We start from the raw sequence: 18,321 nt of genomic DNA, 5'->3' as shown, positions 1-18,321 counted from the left end.
CCTGTGTTACCTTGGGACTCTGAAGAGCCAAAAAATCCTGACCAGATGTGCCCTCCTGGGCTTGGACCTTCCAGCTTCCAGGGCTGTGAGATGGATAAACCTTTATTCTTTTATTTTATGTGCATTGGTGTTTTGCCTACGTGTATGTCTGTGCGAGGGTGCCGAATTCCCTGGAGGTGAACGGACTCTCAGGCAGTTGTGAGCTGCCATGTGGTTGTTGGGAAATAAACCCGGGTCCTCTGGAAGGGCTGCTGAGCCATTTCTCCAGCCACCCTTTCTTCTTTACAAATGATCTCGTTGTAGTCACACAGGCATCTCAGGGGCAGTGACCTGGGCTCTGGGCACCTAGCTCCTATCCCACGTTCTTTCTAAGTCTGGCTTCTACCTGCATCGCTTCACTGGCCCTTTGCTCTCCTCTGAACCTGACTTTTCCTGCTTTAGCAAGTAGGAAGAGGTCTCCAGAGCCTACACATTCGACAGGCCTACACAGGCCTGTCTGGGCCGACTCCTCCCATATAGTTCCAATGACGCACAGGCCCCATGCAGACCTCTGACCTTTAGGCCACGCTGGAAGGTAGAGATGGACAGAAGAGCTAGGTCTTGCTGCTCCTCAGCGTATCGGACCAGGTACACGTAGACAAGCTTCTTCACCTAGGAGAGAGCAGGTGTCCTGGCTGGTGTCCCAGCAGGGGGTAGCACCTTTACTGCCCGGGATACCATCACCACCTGTGCATGGAGCTGTAGTTCATGGGTCAAGTTCAGCAGCCTTAAGTGTGTCCCCAGCCCTCTACCCTGATTGACATCCAGTTCAGGGACATAAGGACTGTGTCTTCTGGGTCAGGGACAGTTTGAGCAGGTCAGTCCCCCAAGGGTTAAATAGTTTCCTTCCTTGCCCTCAGCCCAGCTTGAGTTCAGTCCTGGGTTGGGATGGGCACCCATCTGTGAACGGTGCTCACCTCTATGTTCTTACAGGCTACATTCTTCACCACGGCGGGGAACAGGTCTGAGGCGTTCTTCCCTCGGGCGATCATCTGAGTGTTGGGATCAAAAAGGAAAATAAAAGGGGAGGGGGGCGGAGCGCTGATTAGGGCAAAGCCTGATACATACCCAGGGTCACTGCTCTGGGACAGCCAGGCCCGTCACCCATGGGAAGCCCCTCTTACCGCCACAATTCTCTTCATGGCCTCCAGCTTGAGGGAATCTTTATTGGTGTCCAACATCTCTTTGAGGTCATCATGCCTAGTGGGAGGCACAGAAGGTCAGATAAGGAACAGGGCGGGGCATGAGTCACCAGTGTCCAGGCAGGACTCAGGCCAGGTTCAGTCCAAGGAGGGACCAGAGCCAGGGGATCCAGGTGGGGAGTGGAAATGGGTAAGCTCCAGATTAGGGGTTCAGGAGAGACTTGTGGGCCAGCCACTGTTATGAGCTGGGTTGTGTTCCCTGGCCAAAAGAAAGGATGTTGAAGTGCTAACCCCCAGTGCCTTAGAATTTTCGGAAACTGATTTGTCGAGGATGTGAGCTGGGAAGATAGCTCCGTTAGTGAAGTGTTGACCTGTAAGCCTAGAGGCCTGTTCACTCTCTAGTGCCCACATAAAAGCTGAGTGGAGTGGAAAGTGCCTGTAATCCCAGCACTGGGGAGGTGAAGACAGGAAGTTCCTGGGGCTCATGGGCAGCCAGTCTGGCTAAGTTGTGAGCCTCAGGTCCTAGTGAGAGACCCTGTCTGAAAAAAAAAATCAGATGATGGCTCCTGAGGAATGACACCCAAGGATGACCTCTGGCTTCCAGACACACACACACACACAGACACACACACACACACACAGAGACACACACACACACGCACGCACACACACACACCTGTACCCCATATGTATAGAGATGGAATGACAAATGTTTCTTGATTTATGGTGGGATTGCGTCCCCATAAACCCACTATAAAGTGAGCCTATCAAGATGAAAATATATTTAATACACTTCAACTACCAAACATCACAGGATAGCCTGGATCATCTTCAATGTTGCCAGAAGGCTTCTATTAGCTGATACACGGACACAACACTAAAGTACCACACTGCACATGACTAGCCTGGGAAAAGAACAAAACTTCAAGTACTTTCTGTGGAATGCACATCACTTTCACAGCACCGTAAAGTCAAACGCTCACAGGTTGAACCATCATTAAGGTAGGAATACCCATACTGAAATTAAATGAAGCTACAGTTGGGTGGTTCCCTAGTCCAATATGTCTCCTGCCTTTGTTGTTGTTGTTATTGTTGTTAGTTCAATTTGAGACAGATCTTGCTTTAGAGCCCAGGCTGGACTCTTACCTCAGCCTGATGATTCTCCTGTCTCAGCTCCTGGAGTGCTAAGATCACTAGCCTACACCATCACACCCAGATCCCCTGGTATCCCATTAAAAAAAGGTGAGTCACAAAGAAAATACTGTAAAGACACAGGCCGAAGATTTTTATCTGTAAGCCAACAAACATTGATAACAGCCAGCAAGCCAGAAGGATTCCCCACTGGGTTTCTAGGGAACGTGACCTTGCTAACTAACTGTGGTGGTTTGAAAGAAAATGCCCCGCAAAGAGAGGGGGCACTACTGGGAGGCGTGGTCTTGTTGGAGGAAATGTGTCACTGTGGGGGCGGGCTTTGAGGTCTCTTCTAAAACTTCATTCAGTGTGACAGTTGATTTCCTGTTTCTTACAAGATGTAGAACTCTGGGCTCTCTCGTGTCTGCTCTGCACACTGCTGTGCCTTCATGAAACTGTAAGCAAGCCACCTTCAATTAAAGGTTTTCTTTATAAGAGTTGCCATGGTCATGATATCTCTTTACAGCAATAGAAACCCTAGCTAAGACACTAACACCTTCATTATAGACTTTATGCCTTCTGAGCTGAAACAGAAAGTTTCTATTCTAGGATCTGAGATGAAGCTCAGCTGTTAGGGTGCTTGCTTAGCTGCACAAAGTTCTGGGTTTGATTCCCACCTAAACTGTGTGTAGTAGCACATCCCAGGCTCAGGAATAGGAGACAGGAGGACCAGGAGACCCTGTCCCCCAAAAGTAATACAGCTTGTGGTTCTTTCTTACTTCAACCGTAGAAAACTAAACCAGCCATGATGGGGCACACATGTAATCCTCACTCAGGAGGCAGAGGCAAGTGGATCTCTATGAGTTCCAGGCCAGCCATCACTGCACAGTGAGGCCCTGTCTCAAAACCCAAACCAGTCAAACAGCAACAACAAAATTCAGAGAGCCAAGGGACAAAGGAAAGGTTGGGGTAGAAAGATAAGGCCTAGCTCTGTGGATGGGAAGAACCAAGGGAGAGGAACTGGGTGTCATAACAAGGTTAGGAGACTAGGGAGATGTGTCATTATGTGCTTTTCATGCAAGCATGAGGACCTGAGATTGCTTCCCAGCATCCATTAAAAGCAGGGCATGGTGGCAACTGCTTGTTGCCACCAGTACTGGGGAGGCAGAAACTGGAGGATCTCTGGGTCTTGCTTGATCGCTAGTCCACTCATCAAAACAGGGAGAGCCAGAAATCAGTGAATGAGGCCTAGCCTCAAATAAACAAGGTGGGTGGTTCCTGAGGAACACAGGGTAGGTGTCTGGCACCCACACACATGTGCACCTGCATAGTGCCCCTGTACACACAAAAAGAAAAGAAGAGTATGATGCTCTTTTCCCCATGTCAAACGTGTTTACAGGTCTTGGCCTTACAGACCAAAATGAATCTAAGAACCGGACAACTCCCAAGGATTCAATGGGTGGCCTCATGTCCAAAGTCAATCCTGTCAGTTAGCATTGGGTGGCCATTTATGAAGGTATAAAACACTACAGGGTGAAATAAAACATCTAGAAACACCGTCCAGTCCTAGGAGAGGGGCCGATGTGTCTGCTGTTGAGACGAAAAATCAGCGACCTACATCACGAGAAAGAGAATCTCCTTACACATGTCCCAGTCATGTGTGTGAGCCCAACAGAAAAAAACGAGGAGGCATAGGAGCACTAAGAAACCCATGTCCCAAGAACTTTAGGAAGCTTCGTTCCTCACCCAGCCTCCACATGCACGTGTGCATGGCACACACACGAGCACTGTTGTACACCCAAGTCAACACATGTGTATGTACATGGGAAATGTCTTTTCGGAAAAGATTTTTGACAGAAAAGCAAAGTAGAAAAAGGATGCCTTCTAGAATTTGCTAGCTGGTAAATGATGGGCAGAATGCATCCAGTCCTGCTCATGTTAGCTCAAAGTGACCTTTTCTGGGTGGGTGCCCCCAAGACCATAAGACAACCATTTTGTCCCTCTCACTACTATAAGGGGAGTTATTTTTTTAAGAAACTGTCCTTCCTGACAGCAGGCTCCATAAGACTCAGGATGTATAACTCACAAGACCAGGAAATAGGAGTTACCAGGCCCCTCCCTATAATTGCTCAGAGGTTAGGGTTAGGGTTAGGGTTAGGGTCTCCTCTTGGAGAGAGAAGACTCTTTCACAAGCCTACCCAGAAATATGCAGGGAGCTCCAGGGATACGGCTTTTGGGAACTGCCGCCCATGTTGGTCTGGATTTTTTGATGACCCAGCTGCCTTTGAGTCATTCAGGCTCCTGTTCACCCATACTCCTGGAATTCCCTGGCTCACTGAGTTGGACTTAGGTAGGATTGTTTCTTTGGTCTGTCTCTGGTGCCACATCTGGGGTGAATCTGTATCTGTTCATGTCAACCCAGGAAAAGTCACACAACACTCCCAGACACAGTCACTCAGGGGTGTTGAGCTGAGATGTGGGCAGAAGCACAAACAATTCCGCTGAGTCACTGGCATAACTTGGAGTCTTGGGAGCTGACAGAGGTGGGCACCAGCTTTCCCCATGTCTAAGTGAGCACTGTTGTACCCCTCAAATAGACACTCCATGTTTAACTCACATGTGAGTACCACCCACATGTACCACACACTTGTCCACTCTTGTGGGTATACCTGTACCCCAGAGATAGAGCCATATACCACAACACATCCCTCACAGACACAAATAATCATATACGTGAAACTGCAGATACATACCCACAAACCCCAGGGAAACACACACACTCACACAAATACAAAACATACAGCACCCTTCCAGAGAAGCACTCTCAAGACACAAACCTCCAGACACATTACACCTACACACCTATAGATATATGCCATAAGAGATCACTCCATACTCCCCCATGCTATCCTATAGACATACATAGGTCCCTTACAGTCACACAACACAGCCATACCTAATACACAACCTTGACAAATTTGGTTACTCCAGGCTCATTCACCAAAATGGCCAGGGGACTTCAAGACGGATAAGGAGATCCTCTGACTGCCTGAGGCCCAGCCTGGTGTGGTATGGGGTAGGGCAGTGACCTTCAGTGGACAGAGCAGGCCAGTCTCCTTAACTGACAGTGTTCCCTAGCAGCTGACTGCTTCACACATGGGTGTCCTTGCCATACCCCAAATATCTCAGGGCCCTGTCAAAAAGCACACACCCTAGGCCATGCCACCCACAAAACTGGTAATGCATTTTAGGCTCTTGGCAGAAGGGAGGGACACTGGGTATAAAACAGAGCTGGCAGAATTGATCTTCAAATGCCCACAACCCACACGATGCCTCTTGGAGTGAGGTGGCCTTTGTCCTTGCTCCTGCTGGAGCATGATGGACCCCATCCCTCTTTTGTTCCCACTGCTCCCACTGGCTTCACGTTCCCAGGAGGCAGAGGAAGGGAGAGGAATGCAGCGAGGATCTGAGATCATGAAATATTCACCTCCCAGTCGGATCCCTTTACCTTGCACTTCTTCTGACCTGACCCCTGACCTACTCTGGGTTAGCAGACTCTCCTGACTGTAGCTAGAGCCCTCCAGTGTATCAAACATGACACTGGGATCAGACACATCCACCCACCCCTCAGTGGCCCACAGGGCTCCCTCCCCAAGTTACGGTCAACACACCCAGAGAGGCTGCTCAAACTTAGACTGTGTTAGTTTCTGTCCCCAACCCTTATCCTGAGCCTACTCCAGCCAGGGCTTGGGGGTAGGGCAGTCAAGGTGGGCCCTGAAGCCTTGAATGTTTCACCCTCTCCCTCCGCTCAGAGTTTCTTTTTCTCACTTAGTCATACTATCAACCCTCAGGTGTCCTGTGACCTCAACCTGAAGCCCCTCCAGCCTGGAGCCTGAATACGTGCCTGGTGCTACTCTACTAAGGAGATTAAACAGGGAGCTGGGCTGAAACTAGCAGCCACCCATTCTCTGACCTCAGTTCTCTGGGAGCAGAGGCAGGACGTTCTGTACCTTAATGGCTGGCTCTGGGTCTGGCCTTGGCCAACCTCAGGGCAAGGTCCTTCTATCGATGTTTCTGGGGTTGTGTCTTCCTCAGGAGCCTGCAGCCACCGAAGCTCCTCAGGCTTCAGCGCCTGGTACCAGGGTGGGGGCCCACCTTCAGGACCAAGCACAGGACTGGAAGCCTCCTCCTGCTCAGCCCCACTGGCCCCTGGCCTCACTACAGTCCCGGGGAGCTGCAGGAGCCGCTGCATCTGGCATCAGGTCCAGCTCCAGGAGAGTACCGAGCTGGCAGCTAGCTGGGACTGCTCGTCCTGTCCACTGCCACCAGAAGGCCCGCCCTGAAACTCAGTAACTAGACACTGGCCAGGTGGGAGGCTCTGGTTTCCTTCTCAAGGCTCAGAAGCAAAGCCACGGGAGGTACAGATGGCTGGGGGCTGGGGACAGGGACTGAGCCCATCCCAGTCTCTGGGCACATGAGAGGATCAGGGGAAGAGTTCCTTTTTTCACTCCAAATCTCATAGCCATAACTGAATGGTGAATTTTCTCCAAACGGCATTTTCCTTCCTCTCTAGGAATCTCATACATTCCTGCTCACTCTGGCCCAGCCTCTTGATCCTCATCATTCTTTCCAAAGCAGTTTGTGTAGTTAATCCTGAATCTTAGTTTGTAGGATATAGAATGATCTAAAGAACACCAAACCTGCAGGCTTGTCTGTGAGGGAGTATTTAGATTGGTTCAATAGACATGGGGAGATCCATCCTAAGTGTAAGGGGCAACTTCCCATGATCTGGGCACTTGACTGAATAAAAAGGAGAAAGTGGGGGGGTCTGTAAAAAGCTCGGTGATTAAGAGTTTTGACTGCTCTTCCAGATGACCCAGGTTCTATCCCCAGCACCCCCATGGCAGCTCACAGTGTCTGTAACTCCAGTCTCAGGAAATCAGACAATATCTTTCGGTTTCCACAGACACCAGGCACATGTGTGGTTCACAGACAAGCATGCATGCAAAACACCCATATACATAAAATAAAAATAACAAATTTAAGAGAATTACAGCAGGAAAGAGAGAGAGAGAGAGAGAGAGAGAGAGAGAGAGAGAGAGAGAGAGAGAGAGAATATGAAGCCCAGCATTCATTTATCTTCTTGGCTTCATGACTGAGGCTTTCCTATGTCCGGCCTTAAACCCTGGCTATCACATTTCCCCAACATATATCCTCAGTCTATGAGCTAAAATAAACCACTGCTTAAATTGCTTTTGTCAGATGTTTGATCAAAGCAATAGGAAAGAGAGCCCTTATGTCCCCCCTGTCTCCCTTGTGTAGGTCAGGACATCTTAACATTTCTACTGAGCACAACTTTGCACCTGAGAAATTTTTACATAACTCTATATGCAGGGATCTAAAGCAGGCACACAAATCAAGCATTTAATGGCAATAAATACAACAGAAATTAAGACAGTTCTTTGGGGCTGGAGAGATGAGTCAGCAATCAAGAGTGCTGGCATTTGAGACTAGAGTTCAGATCCCATCACCCATGTAAACGTCAGACATGGTCCTGTTCACCCCTCTAACCCAGCACTGAGAGGGCATGGAGAGAGCAGACTCTCTGGGCCATGACTGGCTGCCAGCCTGGAGGAAATCTGCGAGCTCAGTTCAGTGAGAGACCCTGAATCTAAGGAACAAGGCGGAGGACATCTTCCTGTAGTTTTGCGGCACACACACATAAAAATAATAACAAGATAACAAAAACAGTTATTTACCACAAATAATGTCACTTTCAGGACTAAAGTCAACTTGCATACAAATGACACGGATGTGCTTGCTTGTGTAACACTAAATCCAAAGACACACTGACTTGATCCATGCTGAAGAATAAGGGTAGAACCATGTCACAAGTACACAGTTCTGTAATTAAACCATTATGTTTCTGTCAAAGCAGAAGACTTTGTACATACAGTGGAAAGCGCTATGGTTCATGGCCTGTCAGTCTCCAGGGAGAGTCTCCCGTGTGCCGCAAGGTGTGTCAGGTGCGGTCAGTGTCTGGTGTGGTCAGGTCAGAGTAGTAGCGTGTGATGTTCTGTTTAGAATCACAACTACAGTAAAGTCACAGTAGGGAGCACAGGTCAGGAACTCCCCAGTTCCATTGTGTGTTTGCTTTTGAATTCATTTCAGGTTTTCTGTGCTCAGAATCCTTTACTGCTGCCAAACTTTTTGTGAATGCTGCATTCAGTTAGCCGACCCAGTTGAGACCTCCGGTTTAAACTGCTTTGCTTAAGTCTGGCCTCATACCCAGCCACTCAACTCTAATTAACATTTTCCCTTGTCTCTTACTCAACTCAGATCTCTTTCTTTCTTTCTTTCTTTCTTTCTTTCTTTCTTTCTTTCTTAAGATTTATTTATTTATTTATTTCACAGTTGTGAGTGTTTTGCCTGCATGGAGGCATGGGCATTGTGTGCATATTTGTGTGGTGTCCAAGGAGGTCAGAAGTGGCACCAGACCCTCTGGAGCTGGAGTTGGAGGTAGCCATGAGCCAACACGTGGGTACTGGGAATCGAACCCCAGGTCCTCTGAAAGAGCAACAGGTGCTTTTAACCACTGAGCCCATCTCTCCAGCCTGCCCCCCCCCTTTCACTTTCCTCAATCCAGCCTGAGATCCCTCCAATACACAAATCTGGTGAGAGCCCGCGCTTAGAACCCTCATTCATTCTAGTGACTTCCAGTGATTCTAATTTGCTTTCCTTAGTCCTCTGGGCTGTAAGAAGTATAAATAAAATATGCTTATTTATTTGTTTATTATTTATTTGTAGCTCTGGCTGTCCTGGAACTGGCTATGTAGACCAGGTTGGTCTCAAACTCAAAGAGCTCTTCTCGCCTCTACCTCCTGAGTTCTGGGGTTAAGGTGAGCACCACTGCACCCTGCTGTACCATCTTTTCTCCCAATAGGAGTTTTACTAAACTGTTACAGAGAGAGAGAGAGAGAGAGAGAGAGAGAGAGAGAGAGAGAGAGAGAGAGAGCAGGCTCCATCTCCTTTGTCTCAGGTTTCCACTTCTCAGCAGAGTCCTTCAGCCCTGGGAGCTGTGAATTCTGGAGAGGCTCATAGCCTAACATTAGTCTAAGATTAAAGTGTGTGCCCAAGGTTGCATCCTGTGCCAGGTGGTGTTGGCACAGAGCTTTAATCCCAGCACTGAGGAGGCAGAGACAGGTGGATCTGTGAGTTTGAAGCCAACCTGGTCTACAGAGTAAGTTCCAGGACTGTAGTGGCATATAATATTTCTTTTGATAAATAAATCTTGTGTGAAGACCAGAGGCAAAGCTAAAGCCCCTAGAGGTCAGGCAGTGGTGACACACACCATTAACCCCAGGATTTGGAAGACAGAGTCATATGGATCTCTGTGAGTTCAAGGCCTCCCTGGGCTACACAAGATCAGTGCATAAACAAATCCAGGTGGTGGTGGTCTACACATTTAATCCCAGCACTAGAGGGAATATAAAATGAGAGGAGAGAGAGGTTTAGTCTGCTTAGTTTGCAGTTACTCGGCCTTGGTAGAGGTAAGATGTCTCTACTGGTTTGGCTATTTTGCTTTTCTAGGTTCTAGGTTGAACCCCAATTTTTGCCTCAGGTTTTTATTATTCATGCTACTTTTGTTACCCAGCATGGGGCTCAAAGCCACGACCCTGACATTAAGGGTCTCATGCTTCACTGACTGAGCTAAGAGAGGCTTAGTCTGTTTATGGTTGCCCAGCCTTGGGACATCTCTAGTTGCCTGACTGCTTTGCTTTTCTGGTTTTCAGGTTGAATCCCGATTTTTATCTCTGGGTTTTTATTATTCCTGCTACACAGGTCAGTCAGGGACTCACAGAAAGTCGATCTCGAAATAAAACAAAACATACCAACAACAACAACAACAACAAAAAAAACCCCACAAACAAGCAAAAAAAAAAAGCTGCACCCTGTTCTCAAAAATTACACTTTGATCATCAGTTGCACAGAGTTCCAAGTTGTTAGTGGCCACCTAACCTGTGAGGCCTAGCACTGGCCATCCAGAGTGAGGAACAGAGTAACCGTTTCATTGGTAGTAAAAACCCAGGGGGACTCTCACTAGGTGTGCCTGCCTGAATCCCCCTTCTGCAGAAGACAATTTGCTTGCCCCTAGTGCTTTGGATTGTGGGGTCATTTCCCTGAGATCCCAGACCCATTTCTTATATGTGTCCCTAAAAAAATGGAACCAGCCTCACACTCCCCTGCTGACCCTAGAAGCTGAATGACCATTGCTTCATTCTTGCTCCTTTAGAGCAATCTGTGGTCTTCTGTTCACTGCTGTATTGCATGACGAGCAGGTCTGTGCGGTAGGCCTCTAATAAATGATTGCTATTGAATTCATGAACGAATAAATGAGTGAGTCAGAGGTCAGGGGCTGAACCATACTTTAGACAAACAGGGCTGAATCACAGCGCAGTGAGGGGTGGGGTGGGGAAGAGGGGGGAGAATGAGGTGGGAGAAGGGGGAATGAATTTGTAGGAGGAGCCAGTTTCTCAGTCTACATCCTGAGCTGGCTTTCTGGAGCAGCCCAGACTAAAACTCCAGTTCACGAATTTAGACCCCTCCCCCACGGTGTTGGGTTTGGGGTTTTGTTTTGATTTTCTCCTGGAACCAATTCAACCAGTGAATAAAAGCTGCAAAGCAGGGATATAGGGGCAGCGGTTCCTTGAGAACCCCGCCTTGCTGGCCCCTCCCTCACCAGCCTCGGGTTCCCTGGGTCGCTTAAGGCGACCCAGCACAGAGCCTAGAGGGCCGGTTCTGGGCCTCCCGGGCGCTGTCCATGGTGCCGGCGCGTAGACCGCATCCGGGCCTGCGCTTCCCTAGCTCACCGCTTATAGTCGGAGGAGAAGATCCCGCCACTCGCCGGGTCATGGCCATATTCCGGTTCCCCGGGGCCGGCCGAGCCGCCCTTGTCTTCGCTGTAGGCTGGGGCGGCCGACATGGGTCTGCGCTGCGGGGCGAGTGAGCGACCAGGCTGCGCTACGGCCGAGGCAGGGGGGCGCAGGCCTAGCTCAGCAGAGCTGCAAATCTGCGCGGTGGAGGCTGCGCGCGAATTCAGCAATCAGGGCTGCACTCTGAGATTCTTAAAGGCGCCAGCACCACCCCGGAGTGCAGGGGTTGGGGTGAGCAGACACTGGGAGGAGGAACAGCGCCTGCCCCGCCCCAGTCTCTCAGAACCCCCTGTCATCCATGCCTCTGCACTTAAAGCAACTGCAAGCACCTGCTGGTCTGACAGTGAATCAGGCTGCTGGATGATGACGGCACAGCCTTGGGAGGGATGAGGACCTCCTGTCACCAACCTGATCACCTGACCTCCAAGGGTCTGCCCACCCACGCAGTGAAGGAAGGGGGTTACTCTGAAAAAAGGCACTTACTGAAACATCGGCCTTGGAGAATTGGGGATGGTACCTTTCCAACCTCCCTTTTCACACAGTCCAAATCCCTCTGGGGACAACCTGCCTACTATGTGAGAAGCTTAGCAGTTTTCTGGAAGGAGTGGAATTTAAGGGCAGGCTGACCCCGAAAGCAAGCACAAGGGCATTCTGGGAGCAGAGCAGATCCACATGGAGTAGAGAGAACAACTAATGTTCGAATTAGGTTTCAGAAAATACTTTAATGATTTTTTTCTGAAGTCTCTTCAGGTCCGCTCAGGAGGACCCACGGTCACATTAATCCATGGTTAAGTCCATGTCCGTTGACATCTAGGAGGGAAGACAGAAGTAACAGGCTGAGTTAGGGTCTAGTCTAACCTCCAGGTCTCAGGGACTTTGTGATTCCTGGAGCTTAGTTCTTAAGACCCAAGGTAGGGAGGGAGGCAGGGGAGAGAGAAGGAAGCAAGGAAGGAACAGGTCTGGATGGAGAGAAAGCCCTAAGCTAGGCTGATGTATGGGTCACATCTCTTCGGGCTAGAGTTTTGGGCATGGAGCTGAGTGGTTGGAAACTTCTGGTGTGCCTTGGAGACAGAAAGACTTCCCAAGGGTTGTCCTGATTTGTAGAACTAGGATCCTCAAAACTCCGAGATCAGAATTGGTGGACTGCTTGAAATGGGTGGAACTCAGAAAGGTGGACTTGGGGTCAATAGGAGGTGAAGGGCTCTCTCTAGTAGGCCTAGTATGGCAAACAAGACTCTGACTGGTCTTGTCCTCCCCATTCCTTCACCCTGCTGTTAGGTTATGTTTCTAAAGCTGCCACAAAGGTCTATTCCTCTTCGTCTTCCTGAGGCTGACCACCAAGGTCCAGTATCAAAATATTGAAGCTCAGCAAACAAAAGGCCCTTTTGTGTGCCCTAATTAACAAGCCCAATCAAAGCAAGCCAACTCATCCTAACAAGGGGTTGACCTTTTCCCTTTATTAACTGCCATTTGCCTATGGGCCACATCTGCCTCTCCTTTATCCAAAGGCAGTCCTTTCTTCCTCTGGGTACCTCTCTTCCCCTTCTCCCTTCCCCTTCTCCCCTCTCCCTTGTCTCCTATTCCCTGCCTTTGTCCCTCTGGGGCAAATAATTCCCCTTTGTGCTGAGAATTTGGTCTTGGTGTGTCCTTCCAGAAAGTTCTACTGAAAGAAGAAGAATGAGGGGTTGGGCCAGCACCGGGGCAGGAGATTGGTAGTATTCAGTAAATATGTCTGGCCAGGATCTACGAACTGGGGCTTGAGGTCAGCCTGGCAAGGGGCTCAAAGGGGCTTCATAAGTGTGTAACTTCAACAAGTAGGCACACCAGTTTGTTTCTGGGGTGTTTTGGATGCCAGAGTGAAGAACTGCAATTTAGAGGAACCTGGTCTGAATGTAGTAGGGGTGAGGAACGGCTGAATTTTGCTGGAGCAGGTTGGCGTTTGTTAGCAAACTAGGGGCTGGCATGGGGATGTACAGCTAGAGGAGAGGAGCTTACTGAGTCCATGCCCAGCAGGTTCAAGGCAAAGTGCACACAGTTGCTGCTGGTAGGATGGTAGGGAGGAGGATCGCTGTCCATAGCTTCTCGCACCCGGCGCTCCAGCTCCTCAGGGTCAATGCGGCGGCGTCTGCGAAGCACACGCCAGAGCCTTCGAGAACGCTGCAGTGCCCGGTGACCCTGTTTGCACACCACACCTTCACAGTAACCCAGCAGCGTCTGTAGTCCGCCTCTGCTGCTGGAGGTCCTGCCTGTGGGGATAGGAGGCCCAGTGCAAACAGGAGAGGGCATTTCCTCAAACTGAAGCCCCACCCCTGGGTTGCCCCTCCCCCCCTTTAGAGACCTACACTTTCATCCCAGGGCAGTCCCTACCCCATAACTGACCACATTTGTTTTCGCTCACCCTCAAAGTGTATGATCTCTCCGTGGCCGCAGTAAACACCCACGTGGGCTCCAAGCCACTGTGCATTAGGAGACTGCAACCTGAATAGGAAGAGGTCTCCGGGCTGAGGGTCCGCTTTGTCTAACTCCACCTCCTGGAAGTGCTGACCCATGAAAGCTTCAGAGAAGAAGAACTTCAAGGTCCTGGATGCCCCAGTCAGGGTCTAAGAGGAGAAATGGCACAGACTGCAGGGTGGATGCAGAGGCATAGCTGGGTCATTCTGCTCATCACAGAGGTAGACCTGGCTTGGGGTAGGGCCCTAGGCAGAAGGACTTCACTGTTTCCCGCCTCCGTATCCATAAGAGACTCCAGAGGCCTGAAAACCACACATGTACCCTGCCCTGAGCCACCCTTAGGATCCCAAACTGTCAACTATTGGGAGTTCCTTGTCACACAGGGTTATTCATTTATTCCGAAATCCCGCCATTCTTTTATGCTCCCTCTCCCAGTTCCCAGATCTCCTTCCTCATCGGACTTCCATCTTGGTATTCCTACAAGCAACACTGGGTTCTGGGTGTCAGCAGGTACCTGGGTTGAGAAGTAGGCCTGAAGAAACAGTAAAACTTCAGTGAGATCTGAGCCATGGTAGACACCTCCCAAGTCTAATAACCTCAGTAGCCAACATGCCCTCATTCACTGCTTGCTACCGTTCTCAAGATAGGTATAGTATCCTTACTTTCAGGAGGAAATTGAGGACTGTTAAATCTTGCTAGAATACGTACATACAGCTACCCTGCACCCATCTGACCATCCTGCATCCCATGTAATAAATAAATACTGTGAGTTAAAATTCAGTAAAGATATATATCTATATCTATATATATATATGAAAAATTCAGTTTAGTTTCTCATCTTTACTGGGAACAGAGGGCGCTGGAAACTTGGAAGGATGTTTTCAGTGCCCTGGTTATACCTGAACTTTGGTTTCAGAGGAAAGAGAGAGATAGTGGGGGACACTATTGAGGGATTGCTAAAGGACATGAGAACAACAGTGACCACCCACCCCAGAACTCTGGCTATCTCTGTGTCCTTGTGCCCTTGGTCATGGGTCATACTCTCTAACATTCACCAAATAGGGAGAACACCTTCCTCCCAGCTCCCCTCCCGTCCCATACCCACGGGGTCAAGCAGAAGTCACAGCTATGGAAGGCAGGGGACTGTCCTGGCCCCTGTTGAGACTGCTGGGACCCTGCCTGGGGAGGAGACAAGATGAGCCAAGGACTTCTGCTCCATTTACCTGGCATGTGATGCTCATCTAGAAAGAGAAAAGCCAGTCATTATCACCGGGTTCGTCTCCCTTCCTCCCTGCTCTGGCTGCTCAGTGTCTGGGTGTTGTGCATAAACCTGCTCTACATGGCTGATTGTAGGTTGAGAGACCTGTCCCCTCCCCCCAAAAAAACCCAAACCAAACAAACAAAAAAGAGAGACCTGTCCCCTCTCCATATGGGACATCAAAAAGTCCCTTTTCTCTCAACCTCAACTTCCTCCTCTGTAACCTAGGGGCAATAATGTTGGTGAGCTGGCCATCACCTGACCACTGTGAAGCAACTGAGAACTCTTTGTGATCCTTACAAGGCCTGAGGGTTTATCTAAGGTTTATCTAAGGTCTAGTTGGCTCCCGAACTTGCACATTTGCCTGAAGTGGAGGGTTGCAGAGAATACCTTTCTCAGTTGAGAGGAGAAGAACAATAAGTCCCAAAGGCTGGTGGCCTCCCTGTGACCCCTGCCTCACAGATTAAAAGGAATCACTCAACCAGAAAGCCCAGACTCTCCCTCAAATTTCCCACTGTGGGGTGATGGCAGAGAGGTGCTCTGGCTGCCATCAGCTGGGCCTTTGCCCTTCAAACAAGGCTTCAGGTCCATGGCTGCTGTTCCACCCATAATGAAAAATAATACTTGCTGCCAAAGCTGTATGAAGGCCCCAGTTAGCCCTAAAAACAATGTCATTCTCATTTGGAAGAAGGGAAAGGTGGGGCTTGGGGAGGTTGTTAAGGTTACATCTAAAAAGCGGTAGAAGCAGTGTTCAGACTGAGGTGGTCTGACTTAGCCAGGGCATGAGACTGACTCCAGAGTCCTGGGACCTCTTGAATGGTACATAGAACCCCATCTCCAGCCCCCACCAACAGGAGGTACTGACTCCTGCATTCTTCCTGACTAGAGGAGCAGCTACCCTTGACTTTAGCATTCATTCATTTAGTCGGCCCAGGGCCTGACAATGCTGCCCACCCTGTTGGGGATCCAGGCTTGGAGGCGTGAGTCCTTCCTTCTGTCGCCCTGGCTATCAGAAGCAGAGCAGTGGCAGGGTGTCCCTGAGACTGGCTTTGGGGTCACTGCTCCCAGCCAGGTACCTACAGCTAAATCAAGGTCAGAGTGGAAGTCCCCCTCTTCCGGCCATCCTTCCTTTTCTGGGGATTTTGGCTACTATCACCTCCCCCCAAATCTGAGCTCATAACAAAGCTGCTTACCTTTTAGTGACCACACTTTACTCCTTGTGAGACGTTTGTCTTCTGTGACCAGAGGAAAGAGGACAAGTTTTCATGGATCTGGCAGATAAAGGGGCTAACCAGGAAGTTCTGGGGCCAGATTCTGGGCACCAGTGTCCTAGCCAATCTGAATGAGGCAGCAGCACTTCCTCTATGACCCTGGGGTGGGCAAGAAGCCAGAGCATGAGGGCTGGGGTCCAGGTAGGTAAATGGCTCCTCCTTCCCCTCCTCCTACCTTTCAACATCTCATAAATGACATCCATGACTGACCATTCTCCTCAGCTCCATTCCCTCACTCTTCACTGGCCTCGGGATACTCAAGGCTTCAACTTCACGCTGCCTTGGACAGAGGACGGGAGCTAGCTTTCAATCCCCATGAATTATTGAGGTTTGCTTTATGCTCTGTTCTAGGGGACACACTTTGCACCCTTGCAAGTGTATTTTGCATGTCCAGGTGTACTGTTCTTTGAGCCCACACTGGGTCAAGGTGGTGATGGTATTGCTCAAATCACCTCTGACTATATTAACTTTGTTTTTTCTACAGTTTTCTGTCTGTTAAAAGGGATGGTAAGAGTTCCTGCTAAGTACAGGGGCAGAATTATATCCCTATAAATTTTGCTCTGTGGAGTTGGAAACTCTTATTACATATAGAAGCCTTTTACAACTGGAGCATCTTTGAATAAGCTGACATTTATCAATATGAATGTTTGTAATGATCTTCTCTGTCCCTTTAAGAGACAGGCTATGCCCACTCCCTCCCCTGTCTGCCTAGGCAAGCTGGTTTTCAGCTTTCAGCCTGAGTCCCTTCCTTTTCCATCTCCCTCTCAAAGAGGCAGCTTTGGTCTCTCCCTTCTTTCAACTTCTCCCCTTCCCCTCTCCTCTGCCTCTCCTTCTCCCTGCTCTTCTCCCTTGTCCCAATTTCTCCCCTCCCCACCTCTCTCTCCCTCCCTCCCTTTCTCTCTCTGCCCCTCCCTCTCTCTGCTCTTCTCCCTTCTCCCCTTCCCTTCCATAACCCACTAAATAAATATCCAACCCCACTCCTCACTCTGCATGGCATACCTATCCGTCTGTCTCTTGTTTTGAGAAAACAGAATAGAAGAAGCTGGAAAAGGAAGCTAAGAGAAGTTAGAAGGAGGACAAAATCATTAGAGTAGAAACAGAGCAATAAAGAGCACATGAAATGAAGAGCATGACCCTCAGATTGCGTGTGAAGTTATTGTAGAAATCTTTTACCCCTCCTTTGCCTCTGAGAAGCATTTCACCTTTGGAACTTTGGGTAGGGACTGAAGCTGGTTTCTTGGCCCTTATACCTGCCTGGCCTGTTTGAAGGTCTTTATGTTGTGTAAGCACTAGATTGGGCTTACAAATCAAAACTATGGGTTTTATCTCAGCTTGGCAAGTAGTCTTTTGCTAGAGTCAAGGTTAAGTTATTTTAGAAAAGATATTCTGACATTGTAGCTCAAAATTTGCATTTTCTTATCCTATGCACAATCTGTGTCCTTAAGCCCGCCCCACCCCCAACACTCTGCTTAAAATAACCAGGATTCAATTAGCCCAAATCAATGCAAAAATCAAAGAAAGAACAGAGAACAAAACAAAACTCTAGAAAAAGACTCTCCCCACTCCTACCATGTTTAAGCTGGGTAAAGTGTCTCTCCAAAGAAAATGAGTTCTACAACATCAGTTCTAAAGAGTTATGTCCTGGTCCCACTGCCAGTGACCCCATATACTGCCCAACCCACACCATTGTCACCTGTATTCAAGGGGCCTAGTCCTGTCCTATGTCCAGTTGTCAGACTGGAGTCAGTGATCTCCCACTGGTTCAGGTCAGCTGATTTTGTGGATTTCCCCATCATGGTCTTGACCTCTTTGTTCATGTTATTGCTAGTCCCTTTCTTTGCATGGAGCTTGGCCCAGTGGTTAGTTGTGGATTTCTGGGCCGTGATCCTGCCTCAAGAAGGTGGGACAGACTTAGGTGACTTCCCAGGAGAGGCCTTAACCTCTCTTAGGAGCAGATTGAACACCGGGTATGGGGAGGAGCGGGAGGAGATGAGGGAGGGGGAACTGGGATTGGTATGTAAATAAATAAATAAATAAAATTATAAAGAAAGAAAAACATTTGAGAAGTATACTATATTACACTTAAAGGCAAGCTA

The 18,321-nt window shown here is 49.1% G+C and overlaps 2 protein-coding genes across 3 annotated transcripts in view; both read right to left on the bottom strand.

Annotated features, from left to right (window-relative positions):
• Positions 1-11,691, bottom strand: part of Ap3b2 (adaptor related protein complex 3 subunit beta 2) — a 36,364-nt gene extending 24,673 nt beyond the window's left edge. The window contains exons 1-4 of one of the 2 annotated variants that reach the window (XM_087901251.1): positions 11,183-11,691; positions 1,164-1,239; positions 957-1,031; positions 556-651 (exon numbers count right to left, since the gene is read on the bottom strand). In XM_087901251.1, the coding sequence (XP_087757377.1) occupies positions 556-651; positions 957-1,031; positions 1,164-1,239; positions 11,183-11,295 (360 nt within the window). In that variant the 5' untranslated portion in view covers positions 11,296-11,691. Of the gene's footprint in view, positions 1-555; positions 652-956; positions 1,032-1,163; positions 1,240-6,322; positions 6,602-11,182 lie in introns of those variants that run through there. The other variant, XM_087901250.1, reaches the window with a different exon arrangement.
• Positions 11,692-11,947: 256 nt separating this feature from the next.
• Positions 11,948-16,313, bottom strand: LOC125400817 (uncharacterized). Its single transcript, XM_085683071.2, has 6 exons — positions 16,148-16,313; positions 14,920-14,937; positions 14,211-14,228; positions 13,644-13,845; positions 13,241-13,491; positions 11,948-12,055 (listed from the first exon to the last, which is right to left on the bottom strand). The coding sequence occupies exons 2-6, from the start codon at positions 14,935-14,937 to the stop codon at positions 12,023-12,025; spliced, it is 522 nt and encodes a 173-aa protein (XP_085539197.1). The 5' UTR covers positions 16,148-16,313; the 3' UTR covers positions 11,948-12,022.
• Between the last annotated feature and the right edge of the window lie 2,008 nt (positions 16,314-18,321).

Source organism: Myodes glareolus, chromosome 24 (assembly GCF_982192425.1).
Source record: "Myodes glareolus chromosome 24, mMyoGla1.1, whole genome shotgun sequence".
In the NCBI taxonomy this organism is placed as follows: domain Eukaryota; kingdom Metazoa; phylum Chordata; class Mammalia; order Rodentia; family Cricetidae; genus Myodes; species Myodes glareolus.
The sequence above is the reverse complement of the archived record's forward strand: the minus strand, read 5'-3'. Positions and strand labels throughout refer to the sequence as shown.